General features: G+C 46.9%; 2 protein-coding genes across 6 annotated transcripts; both read left to right on the top strand.

The window, feature by feature from the left end:
- The first annotated feature begins 1,058 nt into the window (after positions 1-1,058).
- Positions 1,059-8,701, top strand: LOC134561849 (zinc finger and BTB domain-containing protein 8A-like). 3 transcript variants are annotated; one of them, XM_063419192.1, is made up of 4 exons: positions 1,059-1,339; positions 2,271-3,236; positions 3,793-3,962; positions 5,784-8,701. In XM_063419192.1, exons 2-4 carry the CDS (start codon positions 2,294-2,296, stop codon positions 6,114-6,116), a joined length of 1,446 nt encoding a protein of 481 aa, XP_063275262.1. In that variant the 5' UTR covers positions 1,059-1,339; positions 2,271-2,293; the 3' UTR covers positions 6,117-8,701. The 3 variants fall into 3 exon arrangements, with proteins under 3 accessions (XP_063275262.1, XP_063275263.1, XP_063275264.1); XM_063419193.1 differs by having other exon boundaries at positions 1,205-1,339; positions 2,266-3,236; XM_063419194.1 differs by having other exon boundaries at positions 1,223-1,363; positions 2,266-3,236.
- Positions 8,702-10,444: 1,743 nt separating this feature from the next.
- On the top strand, positions 10,445-17,076 carry LOC134561854 (zinc finger and BTB domain-containing protein 8A-like). Of its 3 annotated transcripts, XM_063419200.1 has the most exons (5): positions 10,445-10,578; positions 10,678-10,799; positions 11,750-12,732; positions 14,954-15,123; positions 16,643-17,076. In XM_063419200.1, exons 3-5 carry the CDS (start codon positions 11,778-11,780, stop codon positions 16,973-16,975), a joined length of 1,458 nt encoding a protein of 485 aa, XP_063275270.1. In that variant the 5' UTR covers positions 10,445-10,578; positions 10,678-10,799; positions 11,750-11,777; the 3' UTR covers positions 16,976-17,076. The 3 variants fall into 3 exon arrangements, with proteins under 3 accessions (XP_063275270.1, XP_063275271.1, XP_063275272.1); XM_063419201.1 differs by having other exon boundaries at positions 10,496-10,799; XM_063419202.1 differs by lacking the exons at positions 10,445-10,578; positions 10,678-10,799 and adding an exon at positions 11,075-11,321.
- Positions 17,077-17,459: the final 383 nt, after the last annotated feature.

Here is a 17,459-nt window from a genome sequence, read left to right as displayed (position 1 = left end):
TGAGATTGTTTGGGATGTCTCACTGTGCACAACAGGATGGAATCAGCCCCATGGATGAGAAAACCAAAGTTTGTTCTGTGGCTGTTCCTGGGTCCACAGAGCAGTGAGCAGGAAGAGCTCTGAGAAAAGCACTCACAGCATCTTTAAAATTCTAATTAAGCTACTCCAGATAACTCTGAAAATTCCCCCCATATTTTTTAAATTCTCCTGCGTGTTCCTGGCAGAAGGAGAACCCTCAAGCTGCTGTTGACATTGATACCAAACCCCACGGACACAAGTGAAAGCACCACCCAGGCAAGTCAAACACAACAAATACCTCCAGATAATTCTTCTCCAAGAGAAACTTTCAGCTGATGAAATAATTTGGGTGGAATTATTAATTTAGAGCAGAATCTCACAGAAGCAGAATTGGTTTCATGAAGATTTTAAGAGCATGGCCTGGGTTTGAAAGGAGAATCTACAAAACTACAAAAGGTTATAAAAGGAGAGAATTAAGCTGGAAAAGAATATTGTTACATATACATCTATATATACAAAATATGAATGGATATAAATTGGAGAGGAATAAATGTATATGAATTAGTGGGAGAATGGTTCTAATGATCAAAGGAAAGAGTCTTGATAAAGTCTTTAGTCAATTTTGTACGCTGGGGAAAGAAAGATAAATTGTTTCAAGGTGGAACGCCTGAAGTTAGAGAAGGGAAGGCCAAAAATGCCACAAAGGGCTCGGTTAAAGAAGAATGGTTTCCATGGGAAAATAAATATTTATGAAAAATAACTGGGGCGTCAAAATCACAGAAAAGACCCTGGTGGTAAGAGGAGGAAGGAGAAAGATACACTTGGAGGGAGAGAAGGTGAGAGGTTCAGGTTTCGCTTTCAGCCATGCTTTCTTCAGAAGATAACAGACACCAACAGAGAAAAGAAGATGTCAGATCTCCTTTGGAGGACGCTGCAAGAGAAACGAGAAAGATTTGGGTCATCGAGGCCCTCGCTGTAGATAAAGGTGTGAAAAGGAGGCATTTAGGGCATCCCAGCCCGGCCTGTGGGTGTGGGAGCGGGAGCGGCGGCGGCCGCGGGGCGCTGGGGCCGAGGCAGGCGCTGGGCTGCGGCTGCAATCGGTGCGTTGCCCCTTTAATTGTGTCCCCAGCCCTCGGGCGTCTCTGTCCAACGCCCACGTCAGCAAATACCTTTTGTTTCTCTCCCGTTCGGGCTCGCAGGGCTCGGGGCTGCGGGAGCAGCGGCGCCTCCAGGCACGGCGAGCCCCGAGGCGGGGCCGGGGATCCCGCAGCCACCGCCCGCTCCCCCCGGCTCGGCGGCCGCCGCCCGCAGCACCCCGCCGGTGAGTGGCGGCTCCCGCACGCCGGTAGGCCGGGCAGGGCGCTGGGGTTAGGGCGGAACGGGCCCTGCAGCCAGCCCGGCTGCGAGAGGGAGGCGGCGGGGAGGGCGCGGGGCTCGCAGCGGGCACCGGGGGCCGCTCGGTGCCGCCTGGAGCCGCTCGGTGCCTCTCGGTGCCTCTCGGTACCGCCCGGTGCCGCGGCCCCGGCGGGCGCCATTTGCAGCCCCGGGCGCGGACACAAAGGGGCTGCGCGGAGCGGGCGGCGGCGACAGAGGGCGGCGGGAGCGGGGGCGGCGGGACGGGAGCGGCACCGGGCACCGGGCACCGGGCGGGGACACGGGGGGCTCCGGCGGAGCGGCGGGCGCGGCTCCGTTCCCGCGGGCGGCGCGCCCGGCCCGGGGCGGTCCGTGCGGGCGGAGGGAGCGCGCAGCCGGCCGGGGCTGGCGGGCGCTGCGGTCCCCGCGGCTCCGGTGCCGTCGGGCGTTCCGGGCTGACCGGGACCGGGCGGGCGGGTGAGTGACGGCGGCCGCGGCCAATGCCGGGGGGGCCGGGGCGCTGCCGCGCTCCCGGAGCCCGGGCGGAGCGGGGCGAGGCGGAATCGCTGGTTCGAGGCACGGCCGCAGCCGCTCTTGGCTCCGGGTGCTCCTGGAGCTGCCTGAAGGCTGCGCAGCTCCAGCGGGCGGCGAGTCCAGCCCCGAATCCCGGGCATGGAGATGCTCCCGGCTGTAGTAACGTCGTCTTGGCTTTGTCATCGCTCTTGTCCTGGTGGAAAATGATTCTGTGCTTGAGTATATAGTGATTTAAATATATTTATAGATTTAAAGAAATGAGATTATTTGTGAAGATAGCCGTAAAATTGGGTCTGACAGCTTTGGCTGAGTTACACGGCATTGAATTCAAGAGTGTAACAATCTTTTTCATTTTTTTAGAGCAGCGTTTCATTTCACCTTTTCTGGGATGGAGATTTCTTCTCACCAGTTTCACCTCTTGCAGCAGCTAAATGAGCAGCGCAGGCAGGACTTGTTCTGCGACTGCAACATCCTGGTGGAGGGCAAGGTCTTCAAAGCCCATCGCAATGTGCTGTTCGCCAGCAGCGGCTACTTCAAAATGCTCCTTTCGCAGAGCTCCAAGGAGACGAGTCAGTCCACCACAGCCACTTTCCAGGCTTTTTCTCCTGACACCTTCACAGTTATCTTAGATTTCGTGTATTCAGGCAAACTGTCCCTCACTGGTCAGAATGTGATCGAGGTGATGTCGGCCGCCAGCTACCTGCAGATGACCGATGTGATCAGCGTGTGTAAAACCTTCATAAAGTCATCGCTGGACATCAGCGAGAAGGAGAAGGATCGCTACTTCAGCCTGTCAGACAAAGATGTGAGCTCCAACGGCGTGGAGCGGTCCTGTGTGTACGGCGGGGGCTGGAGGGCAGAGAGCAGCCCCCCACATCCCCACTCCAGCCCAGACCCCGGGACTTGTATGATGGGCGGGAACGCTTGGAGCAATTTCAATTATTACCCCACCTCTCAAAGAAATGCCCAGCAGCAGCAGCTGTCCAAACACGAGCAGCGGCAGGATTCCCTGAAGAAATCGCGGCACCTGGGGCTGCAGCAGCCTGCTGACGTGCCCCACTATAAATCAAGCAAGCTGGAGGACAGGGCTGCCGAGCCCGCCGGCCACGCCGCGCCGCCCGAGGAGCAGGTCCACATCGACGCCGAGGTTGAAGCTCCTCACGTGGGCTTCCAGTTTGGGCAGGGGGCTGAGGTGATGCCCAGGGGCCTGGCGGTGTCCCAGCAGGAGCACGAGTCACCGCGCTCCTCCGGGAAAGCCAAAGCCTCCAAAGCTGAGGAGCAGTACGGGAGCATGCCCTCCATCCTGGGGGTCATGGGAAACTGGGCTGAAGGTGAGTGCTGGGCGGGCACAGACACTGAATCCTCTCTTGTGGCCCTGAGAAAACAGGTCTTACTCAAGAGTAAAGCACAACTGCTAAAAAGAGAGGTGTGTTGTCCAGAAATGTATGTTTGGAAAGTTTAACTCTTGGTTTTTAAATGGTTTTGAGTTCTTGAAGTAGCTGGGGTATTCAATTTAAAAATAATGTGAGTTGGGATGTTTTTAAGCTCATTTTCATGAAGTCACAGGATGGTTTGGGTTGGAAAGGACCTGATAGCTCATTTTGCTCTGCTCCCTGCCACAAGCAAGGACACCTCCCACTATGCCAGGTTGCCCCAAGCCCTGTCCAAGCTGGTTTTGCATTAATACAGCCAATGGTCCACTCCTCCTTTTTTGCACCCCTGTGTAATCTACAGGAAAACACAAAATCCTTGTGCTTGAAACAACCAGTGAATATTATTCGAATAAAAATGATGTGCTGTTCTTCTCACAGAACACCTTTTCCTACAGCATTACGTGACATAACTTTGATATTTGTTTTTTTTTATAATCCCACTCTTTTCTGACAGATGACCTGGCCAGGATGAGGTTCAAGTGTCCATTCTGCAGCCACGTGGTGAAGAGAAAAGCCGACCTCAAGCGTCACCTTCGCTGTCACACGGGAGAGAGGCCGTACCCCTGCGAGGCGTGTGGCAAGAGATTCAGCAGGCTGGATCACCTCAGCAGCCATTTTCGAACCGTGAGTATTTTTAGCAGCTGCATGATTTATTTAACGTGTAAATCTGGCTAATTAAACACAGCGCGAGTGTATCTGGTTGATCTAATGACTCCCGCTAAGAAGAGGGGGATAGGAAATTAATTTGGTTTGGTTGCAGTCAAACTGAAGGATAATTTGCAGGAAAGGGGAGGAATTTGTTGGGTAATTGATGGCTTGCAGAGGTTCTGCTGCCTGCAGCCTGTGACAGCTCCAGTGGGCAATTACCGTGCCTGGGCTGGTGCAGTTCAGGGTTTGATGTGTCTCAAATTGAGGTGGCACTGAGATTCCACGCTGCTTTTTGTCACCTCCCAAAAACTCCTCTGTGGATGCTTTGCACACCCATCCCTTGATTTTCTGCTGCTTTTTGTCACTTCCCCTTCGTGGATGCTTTACACATCCCTCACTTGATTTTCCAGTGTTTTTTGTCACTTCCACTTCATGGATGTTTTACACATCCATCCCTTGATTTTCCACTGTTTTTTGTCACCTCCCAAAAGCCCTTTCATGGATGCCTTACACACCCATCCCTTGATTTTCTACTGGTTTTTGTCACTTCCCCTCCGTGGATTCTTTGCACACCCATCCCTTGACTTTCCACTGTTTTTTGTCACCTCCCAAAAAGCCCCTTCGTGGATTCTTTACATACCCATCTCTTGATTTTCCACTGTTTTTTGTCACCTCCCAAGAAGCCCAAATGTGGATGCTTTACACTCTCATCCCTTGATTTTCCACTGTTGTCATTTCCCAAAAGCCCCTTCGTGGATTCTTTACACACCCATCTCTTGATTTTCTGCTGCTTTTTGTCACTTCCCCAAAAACCCTTTCATGGATGCTTTACACACCCACCCCTTGATTTTCTGCTGCTTTTTGTCACTTCCCCTCCGTGGATGCTTTACACACCCACCCTTAATTTTCCACTGTTTTTTGTCACCTCCCAAAAGCCCCTTCATGGATTCCTTACACACCCACCCCTTGACTTTCCGCTGTTGTCATTTCCCCAAAAACCCTTTCATGGATCCCTTACACACCCATCCCTTGATTTTCTGCTGGTTTTTGTCACTTCCCCTTCATGGATGCTTTACACACCCATCCCTTGATTTTCTGCTATTTTTTGTCATGTCCCAAAAAGCCCCTTCGTGGAGGCTTTACACATCCCTCACTTGATTTTCCAGTGTTTTTTGTCACTTCCACTTCATGGATGTTTTACACATCCATCCCTTGATTTTCCACTGTTTTTTGTCACCTCCCAAAAGCCCTTTCATGGATGCCTTACACACCCATCCCTTGATTTTCTACTGGTTTTTGTCACTTCCCCTCCGTGGATTCTTTACACACCCATTTCTTGATTTTCTGCTGCTTTTTGTCACTTCCCCTTCGTGGATGCTTTACACACCCACCCTTAATTTTCCACTGTTTTTTGTCACTTCCCCAAAAACCCTTTCATGGATTCCTTACACACCCATCCCTTGACTTTCCACTGCTGTCACTTCCCCAAAAGCCCTTTCATGGATTCCTTACACACCCATCTCTTGATTTTCCACTGTTTTTTGTCACCTCCCAAAAAGCCCAAATGTGGATGCTTTACACACCCATCCCTTAATTTTCCACTGTTTTTTGTCACCTCCCAAAAGCCCCTTCATGGATTCCTTACACACCCACCCTTGATTTTCTGCTGCTTTTTGTCACTTCCCCAAAAACCCTTTCATGGATCCCTTACACACCCACCCCTTGACTTTCCGCTGTTGTCACTTCCCCAAAAACCCTTTCATGGATGCTTTACACACCCCCCCTTGTTTTTCCCAGATCCACCAGGCGTGCAAGCCCATCTGCAGGAAATGCAAGCGCAACGTGACGGAGCTGACGGGGCAGGTGGTGCAGGAGGGCACGCGGCGCTACAGACTGTGCAACGAGTGCCTGGCCGAGGCCGGCATCGACAGCATCCGCATTGACTTGGAGGCAGAGACGCCCCTGGAGTTCCCCCAGGATGGGGACAAGGAGGGCAGGTGGCACTACGGGGACGACAACAGGTCCGACGTGGAGATCGTGGAGGACGGCTCGAGCGATTTGGTCATCCAGCAAGTGGATGACAGCGAGGATGAGGCGGAGGAGAAGGATGTGAAGCCCAATATTAGGTAGTTGGAAGATGAGGATTGGGAATTTTGTGGAAGAGGGAGAATGTACTGGCACCAAATGCCCTCTGCCACTGGTGGTGATCCCGCAGAGACACGTGGTTGAACAGGTCCAGGCTTGCATGTATTTATGGACACGTCATTGAGGCCATGCTGGTTTGTTAGCAGAACCCCCCTGTGTTGTTTTGTTAAAATAATTAATCTTGAAATTATGGATAAACAAGGAAACTGCAGGGTTACGTGGATAATTTTTATAGCAGGCACATCTCAAAGCTTCTTGTAAGGGAGTGAGGTGTGAATACTTTTAAAAAGTCGCAGGTTATTGTAAAATGCCCGTTTTATACACTTGGAGAGAGGTGGGGTTTATATCATTGGGGTCTTTATACTTTTGTGTAAAGTACAAGGGGCTTTTTGGGAAGTGACAAAAACCAGCAGAAAATCAAGGGATGGATGTGTAAAACATCCACAGAGAGGTTTTTTGGGAGGTGACAAAAGTATAAAGACACCAGACACACACCACATAATCTCCACACCAGACAACCTCTCTTGAGTGCTCAGAATTGAAAAGAATCTTCCATGAAATCTTCATATTATGATAAGGAAAAAAGGCAGCTAATTAAGAAAGAGCATTTAAAATGTTTTGGCACTTTTGTCTGGAAAAGGACTTCTGTAAAATTTATTAGGATGAGGTGAATCTTTAGTAGATCGTATGTTCATGACCTATTTCTTTAAAAGAAAATAAGCACATAAATGCTTAACACGCCAGAGACAAACTGATTAAAAATTTGGATCACTAATTGATGCCAGTAGATGTTTTAGTCTCCAAATTAGGATCTCAGACTGGGCTGTTTTAATTAGCACTACTAAAATACTCTTTTTTCATATTTTGAAACCTCTCAGAAGTGCCCAGACAAGGTTGGATTTTTGGGGTGCAGGGCCAGGAGCTGGACTTGGATGATCCCTGTGGGTCCCCTCCAGTTGAGGATGTTGAATTCTGTGCACATTTCCCAGTCTGTACCAGTGAGACCGAGATGTTCTGGAAGTTCTGGAATTTGTGTCATTTCACCCACAATTAGGAGATGAGTAATGATGAAGAGATTCTGTTTCTCTAACAAAAGAAGTTTTTGTTTTGTTGTTTAGTTTCTCTTACCCAGCACTGTCAGCAGGAGATGCTCCTGTTGCTCTGCATTCCTTGGACAGACCCGAGTGTTATTTCAGTTCTTGGGATCATGGAACTCAATGGCTGTAGACTTAGAAAATTATATCTATTTTTTTCTTTTTTACAGCTTTGTAAGCATGTTTGGCTGAACCCCGGGGTTTCTTACACAACGATCCCATATATATAGATATATATATATACTATATAATCTTTCCCAGGGACAGCTGAAAAGTCACTATTTTCTTTTTAGTTGTGTAAAAACTGTATAACTTTCTTGTATCATCATGGCCAGAGAGTGCAGCATTTTCATTCCAGGCTGCAGGTGACCAACAAATGACAACTTGAGAACTTTATGCTAAATTCAGTGTATGCATTAAGCACCTTCCTCTCCATGGGAAGCATGGAAATGGTGTTTTATTGTTCCTACAAAAATTATAATTTATTTGCTTAGACTGAGGGAGGGGGTGACTTAAAAATCTTTGTGGTGACCCAGATGAAAACATCTTAAGACTTACATTCGATTTTATGGGAACTTGGTCAGCAGCCCAAAAATGGACTCGATGTAAAAACAGACATTTAATTTCTCAGAGCTTTTAAACTCCTAAAATGCCTGTTATTAAATGACTAAGAAATATTCCTGAGCAACCTGGACTAAATCAAATACACAGAAGAAGAAATATTTCAAAGGATGTGGAGTAACTTTGCTCAAAGTTCATCGATGTTTCCCTTTCCCTTTCCATTAAACAGTTTGACAACAATTCCCGGGTATCAGTGCCTGCTGTCCCGGGATAAAAAGTGGCTGGAATTGGTCTGGGTGTGTTTGGGGATGGATGAACTGGGAGGGGAAATAAAATCTTCTCTCCAGGCCTGAAATCTTAAGTGTCAACTGCAAAGGTCAGGCTATTAAGTGTTTCTTAATAGTGGGGGTGTTTTTAGAAGTAAAGGGATTTTTGGATCAATACTCAATTTAATTAGAGATCATAAATCTAACAGTACTGAGGACCAGATGCTTCAGGATGAGATCTGAAGTGGCTCTAAATGGAACAATCTATCCATAGGAAGACTTTTACTTTTTAAACACAGGCAGATTAATTGTTGATTTGCTGGGAAAATAAGGGCTTTTTTCTGGATTTTTATGTTGTTTTTCTCAGTAGCATAATTAGATATCTGTAGTCATTTTTAAATTATCTTGTTAAGCTTGGAGGTTTAGCGCAAGGCTATGATTCCCACAGGCCAATGATGTTTTTCTGTGTTTTAAAAGTTACCATTTTTACATTTGTTGCCTTAATTTTGGTCGTTGTTTCCTTGTTTTTGTATTGTAAGACAAGATAAATGTTAAGTGCCTTCTGTTTTCCACGTCCTTCATTTTACAGTCACGTATTTTCTTTGGGTTTTTTCCCTCTAAATGAAAATATTTGTTTTCTTTTTGTCTCCTTCCATTGCCTCTGATTGTCTTCATATTTCTGTGAGGATCACATAGGGATGTTCCCACTGAATTTATTTATTTCCTTGCATTTCTTTCATCTTTGTGTCTCTTAGGGACAAGGTTTAGTGCTGGACTTGATCTTAAAGGTCTTTTCCAAGAATTCTGTGATTATTTTTGCTTGGTTTGTGTTTATTTTGTGTTCACAAAACCACAGTCAAGAGTGAAGACAAAGTTCATCATGCTCTGATTAATGTCTCACCTCTTAACTATCCTTAACTATGTGACAATATCCTCCCATCCTTTCAAAGCCTGAAATACTCAATTAAAAAATTCCCTCTCACCTTTTTTAGGTGTTTCTTACAGAATTCTCTTTGCCCCAAAAAACCTATGACTTGTGTGATGCTTGGTTGGTTCTTTCACATAATTTCCTTTTTTTTTTTTCATTAAATTACCTAAACGTCCATATTTACTATCCAAAAAAATGTCACTTGTCCTTATCTTAAAGGTTAAACAGCTGGGTAGACCCTGTTAAAACAAAAAAAAGACTACAAAAACTGACTTCAGAATGAATCTCCCTTTCCAGCCTTTTGTAATTTGGATTTTCTTCCAGTTCTAAAGAATCGACATAAGAAAAAAGAAAGCAAAAATATTGATTTAGGGTGGTTTTGAAAATACTGAAAGCTCCCAGATCTCACAGAGGGCTGACTGTGCTACAGGTATCCTTCCTTTACTCCTGGCTCTGCAGAATCTTTAATCCACCAGGATTTTGGGATCCATCCGAAGTTTTTAATGATAATTTAAGGGGAAAAAGCCACAAAACACTTGGATATAAAGTGATGGAATATACATTTCTTCCCTAAAGCATCTGGTCGCTGTCAGTGTTATCCTATTACTGAGCCATGCCAATGTCTACCTTTCTTATATTTTAATTACTGTGTGTTGGAGGCAACAAGTATAAAAATGAAATAGAAGAATAAACTTCCAATTCTGCCTAAAAGACTGAGTTTTGAAGAAAAGGATGTTCTAACCCTCCAGAATTTTTCCATTAGGTACAAATCCGTGGCACCACTGTTGAGTGATGGGTATAAGTTGATAAGCTACTAAGAAAAGCTTATAATAGCATTTAGTTAAATATTTTCTATACTGTTTAACTTAAAACCTTTCTGCATCGGAGGCGTAACCTTTCATCCTATTTAACTCATGAGATGCAAAGAGGAGGCTTATTCGGTGCATGAAGAATTTTAAACGGAGCAAGAACACAGAACAAGAGATTTTGTAAGGGAAACTGGGAGGAGTGGCTGGAAAGAACCTTCCCTGTCTTGGCTTAGCTGCTGGAATAAATTAAACACTACTGAAGACCTCACCCGACTGTGGAAATGGGAACTGTTCTTTGCCAGGTTCTTGCAGCCTGCTCTGAGGAGGGGATTGTACCGATGACTGCAGAGCTTCCTTCTCAAAATTATTCCATGATCTCGAGGAATAAGACTGAAAGAATCTCATCTAAAAGGCACGAATTTGAGAGTGTCATGTCTTCTATCAGGCATCTCGATTCCATTTTCCAGCCAGGAGGGAAAACAGGACAATCTGTGCATCGCACTCCTACGGGCAGCGCTTTGCTTTGGGATTATCCTCACGGTTTGAATACAAAAATCCCGTTATAAAAATGCTGCTATATCGAGTTAATATCATTAATCCTACACCGCGGAGCTCCGGATCTCTGCCGGTCACCGTTCAGGTGGCGCCTTTCCTGCACACACACAAAGGTAGCGACAACAAAGCCGGGTGTGAGCGGGGCAGCGGCCTCGGGGCACCGTGTGGGAGCGGGAGCGGCGGCGGCCGCGGGGCGCTGGGGCCGAGGCAGGCGCTGGGCTGCGGCTGCAATCGGTGCGTTGCCCCTTTAATTGTGTCCCCAGCCCTCGGGCGTCTCTGTCCAACGCCCACGTCAGCAAATACCTTTTGTTTCTCTCCCGTTCGGGCTCGCAGGGCTCGGGGCTGCGGGAGCAGCGGCGCCTCCAGGCACGGCGAGCCCCGAGGCGGGGCCGGGGATCCCGCAGCCACCGCCCGCTCCCCCCGGCTCGGCGGCCGCCGCCCGCAGCACCCCGCCGGTGAGTGGCGGCTCCGCTTTGCGCTGATGGGAAGGACCGGGCGGGCGTCGGGGCTGGCGGCGGCTGCGAGCGGGAGGCGGCGGGGAGGGCGCGGGGCTCGCAGCGGGCACCGGGGGCCGCCTGGAGCCGCTCGGTGCCGCCCGGTGCCGCGGCCCCGGCGGGCGCCATTTGCAGCCCCGGGCGCGGACACAAAGGGGCTGCGCGGGGGAGCGGGGGCGCCGCCGGAGGAGGGGGCGCTGGCGGCGGGACGGGAGCGGCACCGGCCGGGGTAACCACGGGCACCGGGCACCGGGCGAGGACACGGGGGGCTCCGGCGGAGCGGCGGGCGCGGCTCCGTTCTCGCGGGCGGCACGCCCGGCCCGGGGCGGTCCGTGCGGGCGGAGGGAGCGCGCAGCCGGCCGGGGCTGGCGGGCGCTGCGGTCCCCGCGGCGGGAGCGGGGCCGGGAGGCGGCTCGGCGCTGGCGGAGCGGCTGCGGCGCCGTCGGGCATCCCGGGCTGCCGGGCACCGGGCGGCCAATTCGGGTGAGTGACGGCGGCCGCGGCCAATGCCCGCGGGCCCGGGCCGGGAGGGCGGCGGCCCCGGGCGCTGCCGCCGCATTCGAGCGGCCCCGAGGCGCCGGGGCAGAGGCTGCGCCCACCGCGGACCCGCGTCAGCCGCGGCTCTGCCCACGGCGGGAGGGCCAAGGTCTCTTGCGGAGTCTGAGAACCATCATGGGTTGGTCGACACAATTTTCGTTGTTTTGGGATACGGAGTGATCTTGCCGGGACATCCTTTCGCCTCTTTTGGAGTTGTTAAGTTTCTTCTCTCTTGTTATGCAGAGTAGCAGCCGCAGGGAGATTGGAGATACACTGGGAATGCGATAGCGCTTTTTAAAACGAGAGCTCGTGTTTTAAAATTAGGATTCAGCATCGATTTAGATTGTCACGATGATGTTTTTTTTCCTTTACAGCGAACCTTCCTCTTCCTCCCCGCCTGGAATGGAGATTTCTTCCCACCAGTCTCACCTCCTGGAGCAGCTGAACGAGCAGCGGAAGCAGGACTTGTTCTGCGACTGCAACATCCTGGTGGAGGGCAAGGTCTTCAAAGCCCATCGCAATGTGCTGTTCGCCAGCAGCGGCTACTTCAAAATGCTCCTTTCGCAGAGCTCCAAGGAGACGAGTCAGCCAACGATAGCCACGTTCGAGGTCTTCTCTCCAGAGACGTTCATGGTTATCCTGGACTTTGTGTATTCAGGGATATTGTCTTTAACGGGTCAGAATGTGATCGAGGTCATGTCGGCCGCCAGCTACTTGCAGATGACAGACATCCTCAATGTCTGCAAGACCTTCATTAAGTCCTCGTTGGATATTAATGAGAAGGAGAAGGATCATTACCTCAGCCTCTCGGCCAAAAGTGTGAGCACTGAGCCTACCCCCGCCCGCCCGGCTCTTTATCGCTCCAGAAGGAAAGCTAAGAGCAACCCCCGGCGTTCCTACTCCATCCCGGATGAAAAACCCAACGGGAATGAGAACTCGTGGGGCAATTACAGCAGCTACCTGTCCTCAGAGGAGATCCTGCAGCGGGCAGACACGCAGCTGTCCAGAAGGGGAAGGAAGCAGAGCTCCACCAGAAGGCGCCGCAAGCACCTGGGGCTGGCGCAGAGCCGGGAGCTGGCAGGGGGCAAAGCGGACAGGGCGGAGCGAGCCGCAGCCCCGGATCCTCCTCACATCCCCCGAGGAGGAGAGGCCGAGTCCGAGGCCGAGTTTGATGCTGAGAACGACGTGGATGGGGGTGATTTTGGATATCCCGGAGCAGAGGCTGTACGCAAGAGGTGGTCGGTTACTCAGCTAGAACAAGAACTTTCCAGAAGCCCTGAGTTCATGGAGTTAAAGGCTGAAGAACTGTACACGTCAATGCCCACGATTTTAGGGGTAATGAGTAGCTGGAATGAAGGTAAATAATAGAAACCGCTTGGAAATTTTGGGTTTGTTTAGAATTCAGGTGATGCTTTGGAAGGAATTTGTATTGCTGCGTGGAAACCAAAAAAGTGCCTGGAATTACAGGTGATTTTATCTGCTCAATTTTAGTGCTAACACTAAGATTTTGAAGCCAGAACAGGGCATGGGAATTGGAATGGGACTGACCCGGGTATTCTGTAAAGTTCAACCAAAACATTCCTGATTATTTGGGCCCAAGTTTCTCCAACACCTGGCAAAAACGGAGGGGTTCAACCTCAACCCAGTCCAAGTGGGATTGGCAGGACTTGAGAGGTCCTGGCACTGCTGGGATGTTGCATTTTATAAACAGCTGCATATTTATGATCACCTTTATACCTAAAAAATGTTGTCAGTGAAAAAACGCTATCAAGTGGTCAATTATCATGTTAAATAAGAATAAAAATGCAAGCTGGGGAAGATACAGATATATACAGAGAAATATATATCTATATCTAGATATAAATACAAATATATACAGATATATATCTATATCTCGATATAGATACAAATATATACAAATATATACCTAGATCTAGATCTAGCTACAGATACAAATATAGATATAGCTATATCTAGCTACAGCTAGATACAAATATATATAGATCTAGATATAGATATATACAAATATATATATGTCTAGCTACAGCTAGATACAAATATATATATATCTGTATCTAGATCTAACTACAGATAGATACAGATATATCTGTCTATATATAGATAGATACATAGAGATATATAGATCTAGATATAAATACAGATATATACAAATATATATATAGGGCTAGCTACAGATATATACAAATATATATATGATATATATATGTATCTAGATCTAGCTACAGATATATCTGTCTATATATAGATAGATACATAGATATATATAGATCTAGATATAGATACAGATATATACAAATACATATATATAGGTTCTAGCTACAGATACAGATATATCTGTCTATATATAGATAGATACATAGATATATATAGATCTAGATACAGATATATACAAATACATATATATAGGTTCTAGCTACAGATAGATACAGATATATCTGTCTACATATAGGTAGATATATAGAGATATATAGATATAGATACAGATTATACAAATATATATATGTATCTAGATCTCACTACAGATAGATACAGATTATCTGTCTATATATAGATAGATACATAGAGATATATAAATTTAACAAATCTGTATCCCCCAAAGCCTATATTTTATGTATCATTGTATACATATATAATACAATACATCCTTATATAAACATCCAAATATCCCCAATGTTGCTTTGGTTTTTCTGAGATGTTTTTAAAGCTTTCTACTTGCTTATAAGATGGAGTCAGTTCTTTAGTTTCTGTACAATATTAAGGGTCAGTTTTTCACTTTCTCACACTTTGGAACATAAACAACCTTTCTTGTTTTTGTTCACTGTCCTTTGCTTACACATTTCCAGCCTGAAAACAATGTTGGTTGACAGCTGGTCTGGCCAGTGGGGTGAAGGGGTGGCAACCCCAGAATCCAATCTGCTCCCAGACCCACAAAATTATAAAAGGAAAGAAATAAACAGGCTGGGCCCTTTTTTCAGTGGGGAACTGTAACCGAGTTTCCCAAGTATCGTAAGCATAATATGCTCACAAATACCATTTGAGCTATTCCAAACTAAGCTAGGCCTCAAGCCTAAGTCTAGTAAGCCGCAAAACATTCAACATACGTAGTAGCAGATAAACTTATCTCCTACTAGATATGTGTTAAAGTATAGCCACTCGCAGCATAAAAATAATAGCACTAAATCTCCGTAACCACCTTAACCCTAAATTGCTTACATACTTCTGTATGTTCAGCACCTATCACAGTACACCTGCTAACTATAAACTATTCGTTCTGTACTTAACCAACCATCTCGCAGAATAAAGCAGAGTTCGTACTAGAAACCATACTAGTTAGTCTCACGTTACTCTAGTCCCCAGTCTTACCAGAGCTCAGCTACAGGGAACAGCTTTCACTGCAGACCTCTGCCTCCGTGTGGTCGATTATTGCGTTCCGGGCAACACCCCAACACTGCGGATTTGCCCTATTCAAAGCAAGGATGAGCTGTCCCGTATTTAAGCAGCAAAGTGGCGGCAGTGCAGCCACACACCGTGTCCTGTCCGTGTCCCTGTCCCCGCAGGTGACCTGCCGCGGATGCGGTTCAAGTGCCCGTTCTGCACGCACACGGTGAAGCGGCGCGCGGACCTGAAGCGCCACCTGCGGTGTCACACCGGGGAGCGGCCGTACCCCTGCGAGGCGTGCGGGAAGAGGTTCACCCGCCTGGAGCACCTCCGCAACCACTTCCAGACGGTAGGAGACACACAACAATTCGGAATAACCTGTTTATATTTCATTAAAGACTTGCTCGGAGCTCCTGCTCGATGGGAAGTTGGGAATTAATTCACTGGTGTGTTGCTATGAGATTTTCTTAGTTTCATATTAAAGTAGGTTTGCACCTTTTCACGCTCCTTTCGTGTAAAAACCAGTTGTGTTCTATAAATATTGCCTTTGTTTTCACATTCTTTGCTGGAACACACAAGACTGTGTGACAATCCCCTTGACCAATGTGGTGAGAGGTGGGAATACCACTCTCCAATCCATGGTCACCTTGCTAGAAATATAAAATAGGAAATAATAAACAAAGTGGGGATTTTCTCCCCTGCTGCTCTGATCTCCCCAAATTCGTGGCTCCGTGTGTCTTTTCGGGCGAAGCTCACAGTGACACTGGTGGCATCTGTCACCATGAGTTTTGCTGGTTTTCTGAGCTTTCATATTAAAGTAGAAATTTTCACTTCTCACACTCTGTTCGTGCAAACAAGAGGTTGTTTTTTGTAAATACTGTCGTTGTTTTGCATTCTTCTTGATGAGAAGAGAGGGTTAGTTGAGATTATTTTTTGTAAAACTGTCATTGTTTTGCATTATTCTTGATGAAAAGAGAGGGTTAGTTGACAGTCCTCTTGAGCAATGTGGTTGAGAGGTGGGAATTCCACCCTCCAACCCACAGTCACCTTTCTAAAAGTATAGAATAGAATAAAATAAATAAATCAGTGTTAGTTGACTGTCCTCTTGAGCAGTGTGGTTGAGAGGTGGGAATTCCACCCTCTTAACCCACAGTCACCTTTCTACAAGTATATAATAAATAATAGAATTTATTTATTTGTTTAGTTATTATTTTATATATTATTTATTTTTTATTTTATTTATTAAATCAAAGAAATAAACAAATCAGGGCCTTTTGGGCCCTGCTCTGATCTCCTCAAAGTTCCAAGTGTCCTGTGGTCATTTCAGTGACAGGCATCTCCAAAGCCAACGCCAGAAATGCAGCACATCAGCTTGAATTATTCATTATTTAAGGTGGCAAACTGTATTTAAAATTTAATTTTTTTAGCGTGGTTTGGCAGACTTTCATTGCCAAAAAACCCCAAAAACAAACAAAGAAACAAAAAAAAACCAAAACCAAAACCAAAAGAAAACAAAACAAAAAAACCACAAAACAAACAAAACAAAAAAAACCCCAAAAAACCCCCCAAAAAACCAAAAAAACCCCCCCAAAAAATCCAAAAAAACCAAACCAAAACAAAATAAACCCCCAAACAAACAAAACCAAAATAACACCAAAAAAACACCAAAAAACCCCACAAAAAAACCCCCAAAACCCACAAAAAACCCACAAAAAAACCCAAAAAACCCCCCAAAAAACCCACAAAAAAACTCCAAAAAAGCACCAAAAATCCCCACAAAAAACCCCCCCAAAACCCACAAAAAAACCCAAAAAAACCCCAAAAAACCCCGAATGAAGGCTAAATTTTTAAATTTCCCACCCTTTCAGATCCACCAGGCTGGCAAGCTGATCTGCAGGAAGTGCAAGCGGCAGGTGACGGAGCTGACGGGCTGCGTGGTGCAGCAGGGCACGCGGCGCTACAGACTGTGCCACAAGTGCTTGGCACAGGCCAGCCTGGACAGCATCCCCGAGGATTTCAGTGCTCCAGGACATTCCCCTGTCCCCTCTGCGGGACACAAACGGCCCAGACGGGCTTTGGAGGAGGAGCAGAAATCAGATGGAGAGACAGAGGAGGAGCAGCCCTATGATTTGGTTGTTCGGCACAATAATGAGGATATTCCTGAGGAGGTAAAGGAAAAGGTGAAGCCCAATCTGAGGTAGATTTTGGTGAATTTGTCATTGTCGCGTTCAAGATTGAATGATTTGTGTCCTACCAACTAATGCTGGGTTATTGCTTTTAATAAAATGAAGTATTGCTGAAATTCTGTTCTGAGAAGCAAAATTTGGACTAAAACACGTTGTTTTGCAGACATGGGACAGTGTAATTGCTTCTAAATGTCATCCAGAAAGTACTGAGGATCATAAAATAGCCTGAGCTGGAAAGGGACCCGCAAGGAACATCAAAGCCCAGCTGCTCACTTGTTATCTGGAAACTATTTAGAATTGTTTTATATTTCATCAAAGACTTGCTCAGAGCTCCTGCTCGTTGGGAAAGTGTGAACCAGTTTACAGTTCTACAGAGGTTCTGTACGGTACAGATTTTTAAAAACCAAATATTGCTAATTTGCTTTGGAAAAACTCTTCCTGAGGTGAACAGCTGAGAAACGTTAAACCACTTTTTTTTTTTTTTTTGCTGATATTGTAA

The sequence above is a fragment of the Prinia subflava genome, chromosome 24 (assembly GCF_021018805.1).
Source record: "Prinia subflava isolate CZ2003 ecotype Zambia chromosome 24, Cam_Psub_1.2, whole genome shotgun sequence".
In the NCBI taxonomy this organism is placed as follows: Eukaryota; Metazoa; Chordata; class Aves; order Passeriformes; family Cisticolidae; genus Prinia; species Prinia subflava.
The sequence above is the reverse complement of the archived record's forward strand: the minus strand, read 5'-3'. Positions and strand labels throughout refer to the sequence as shown.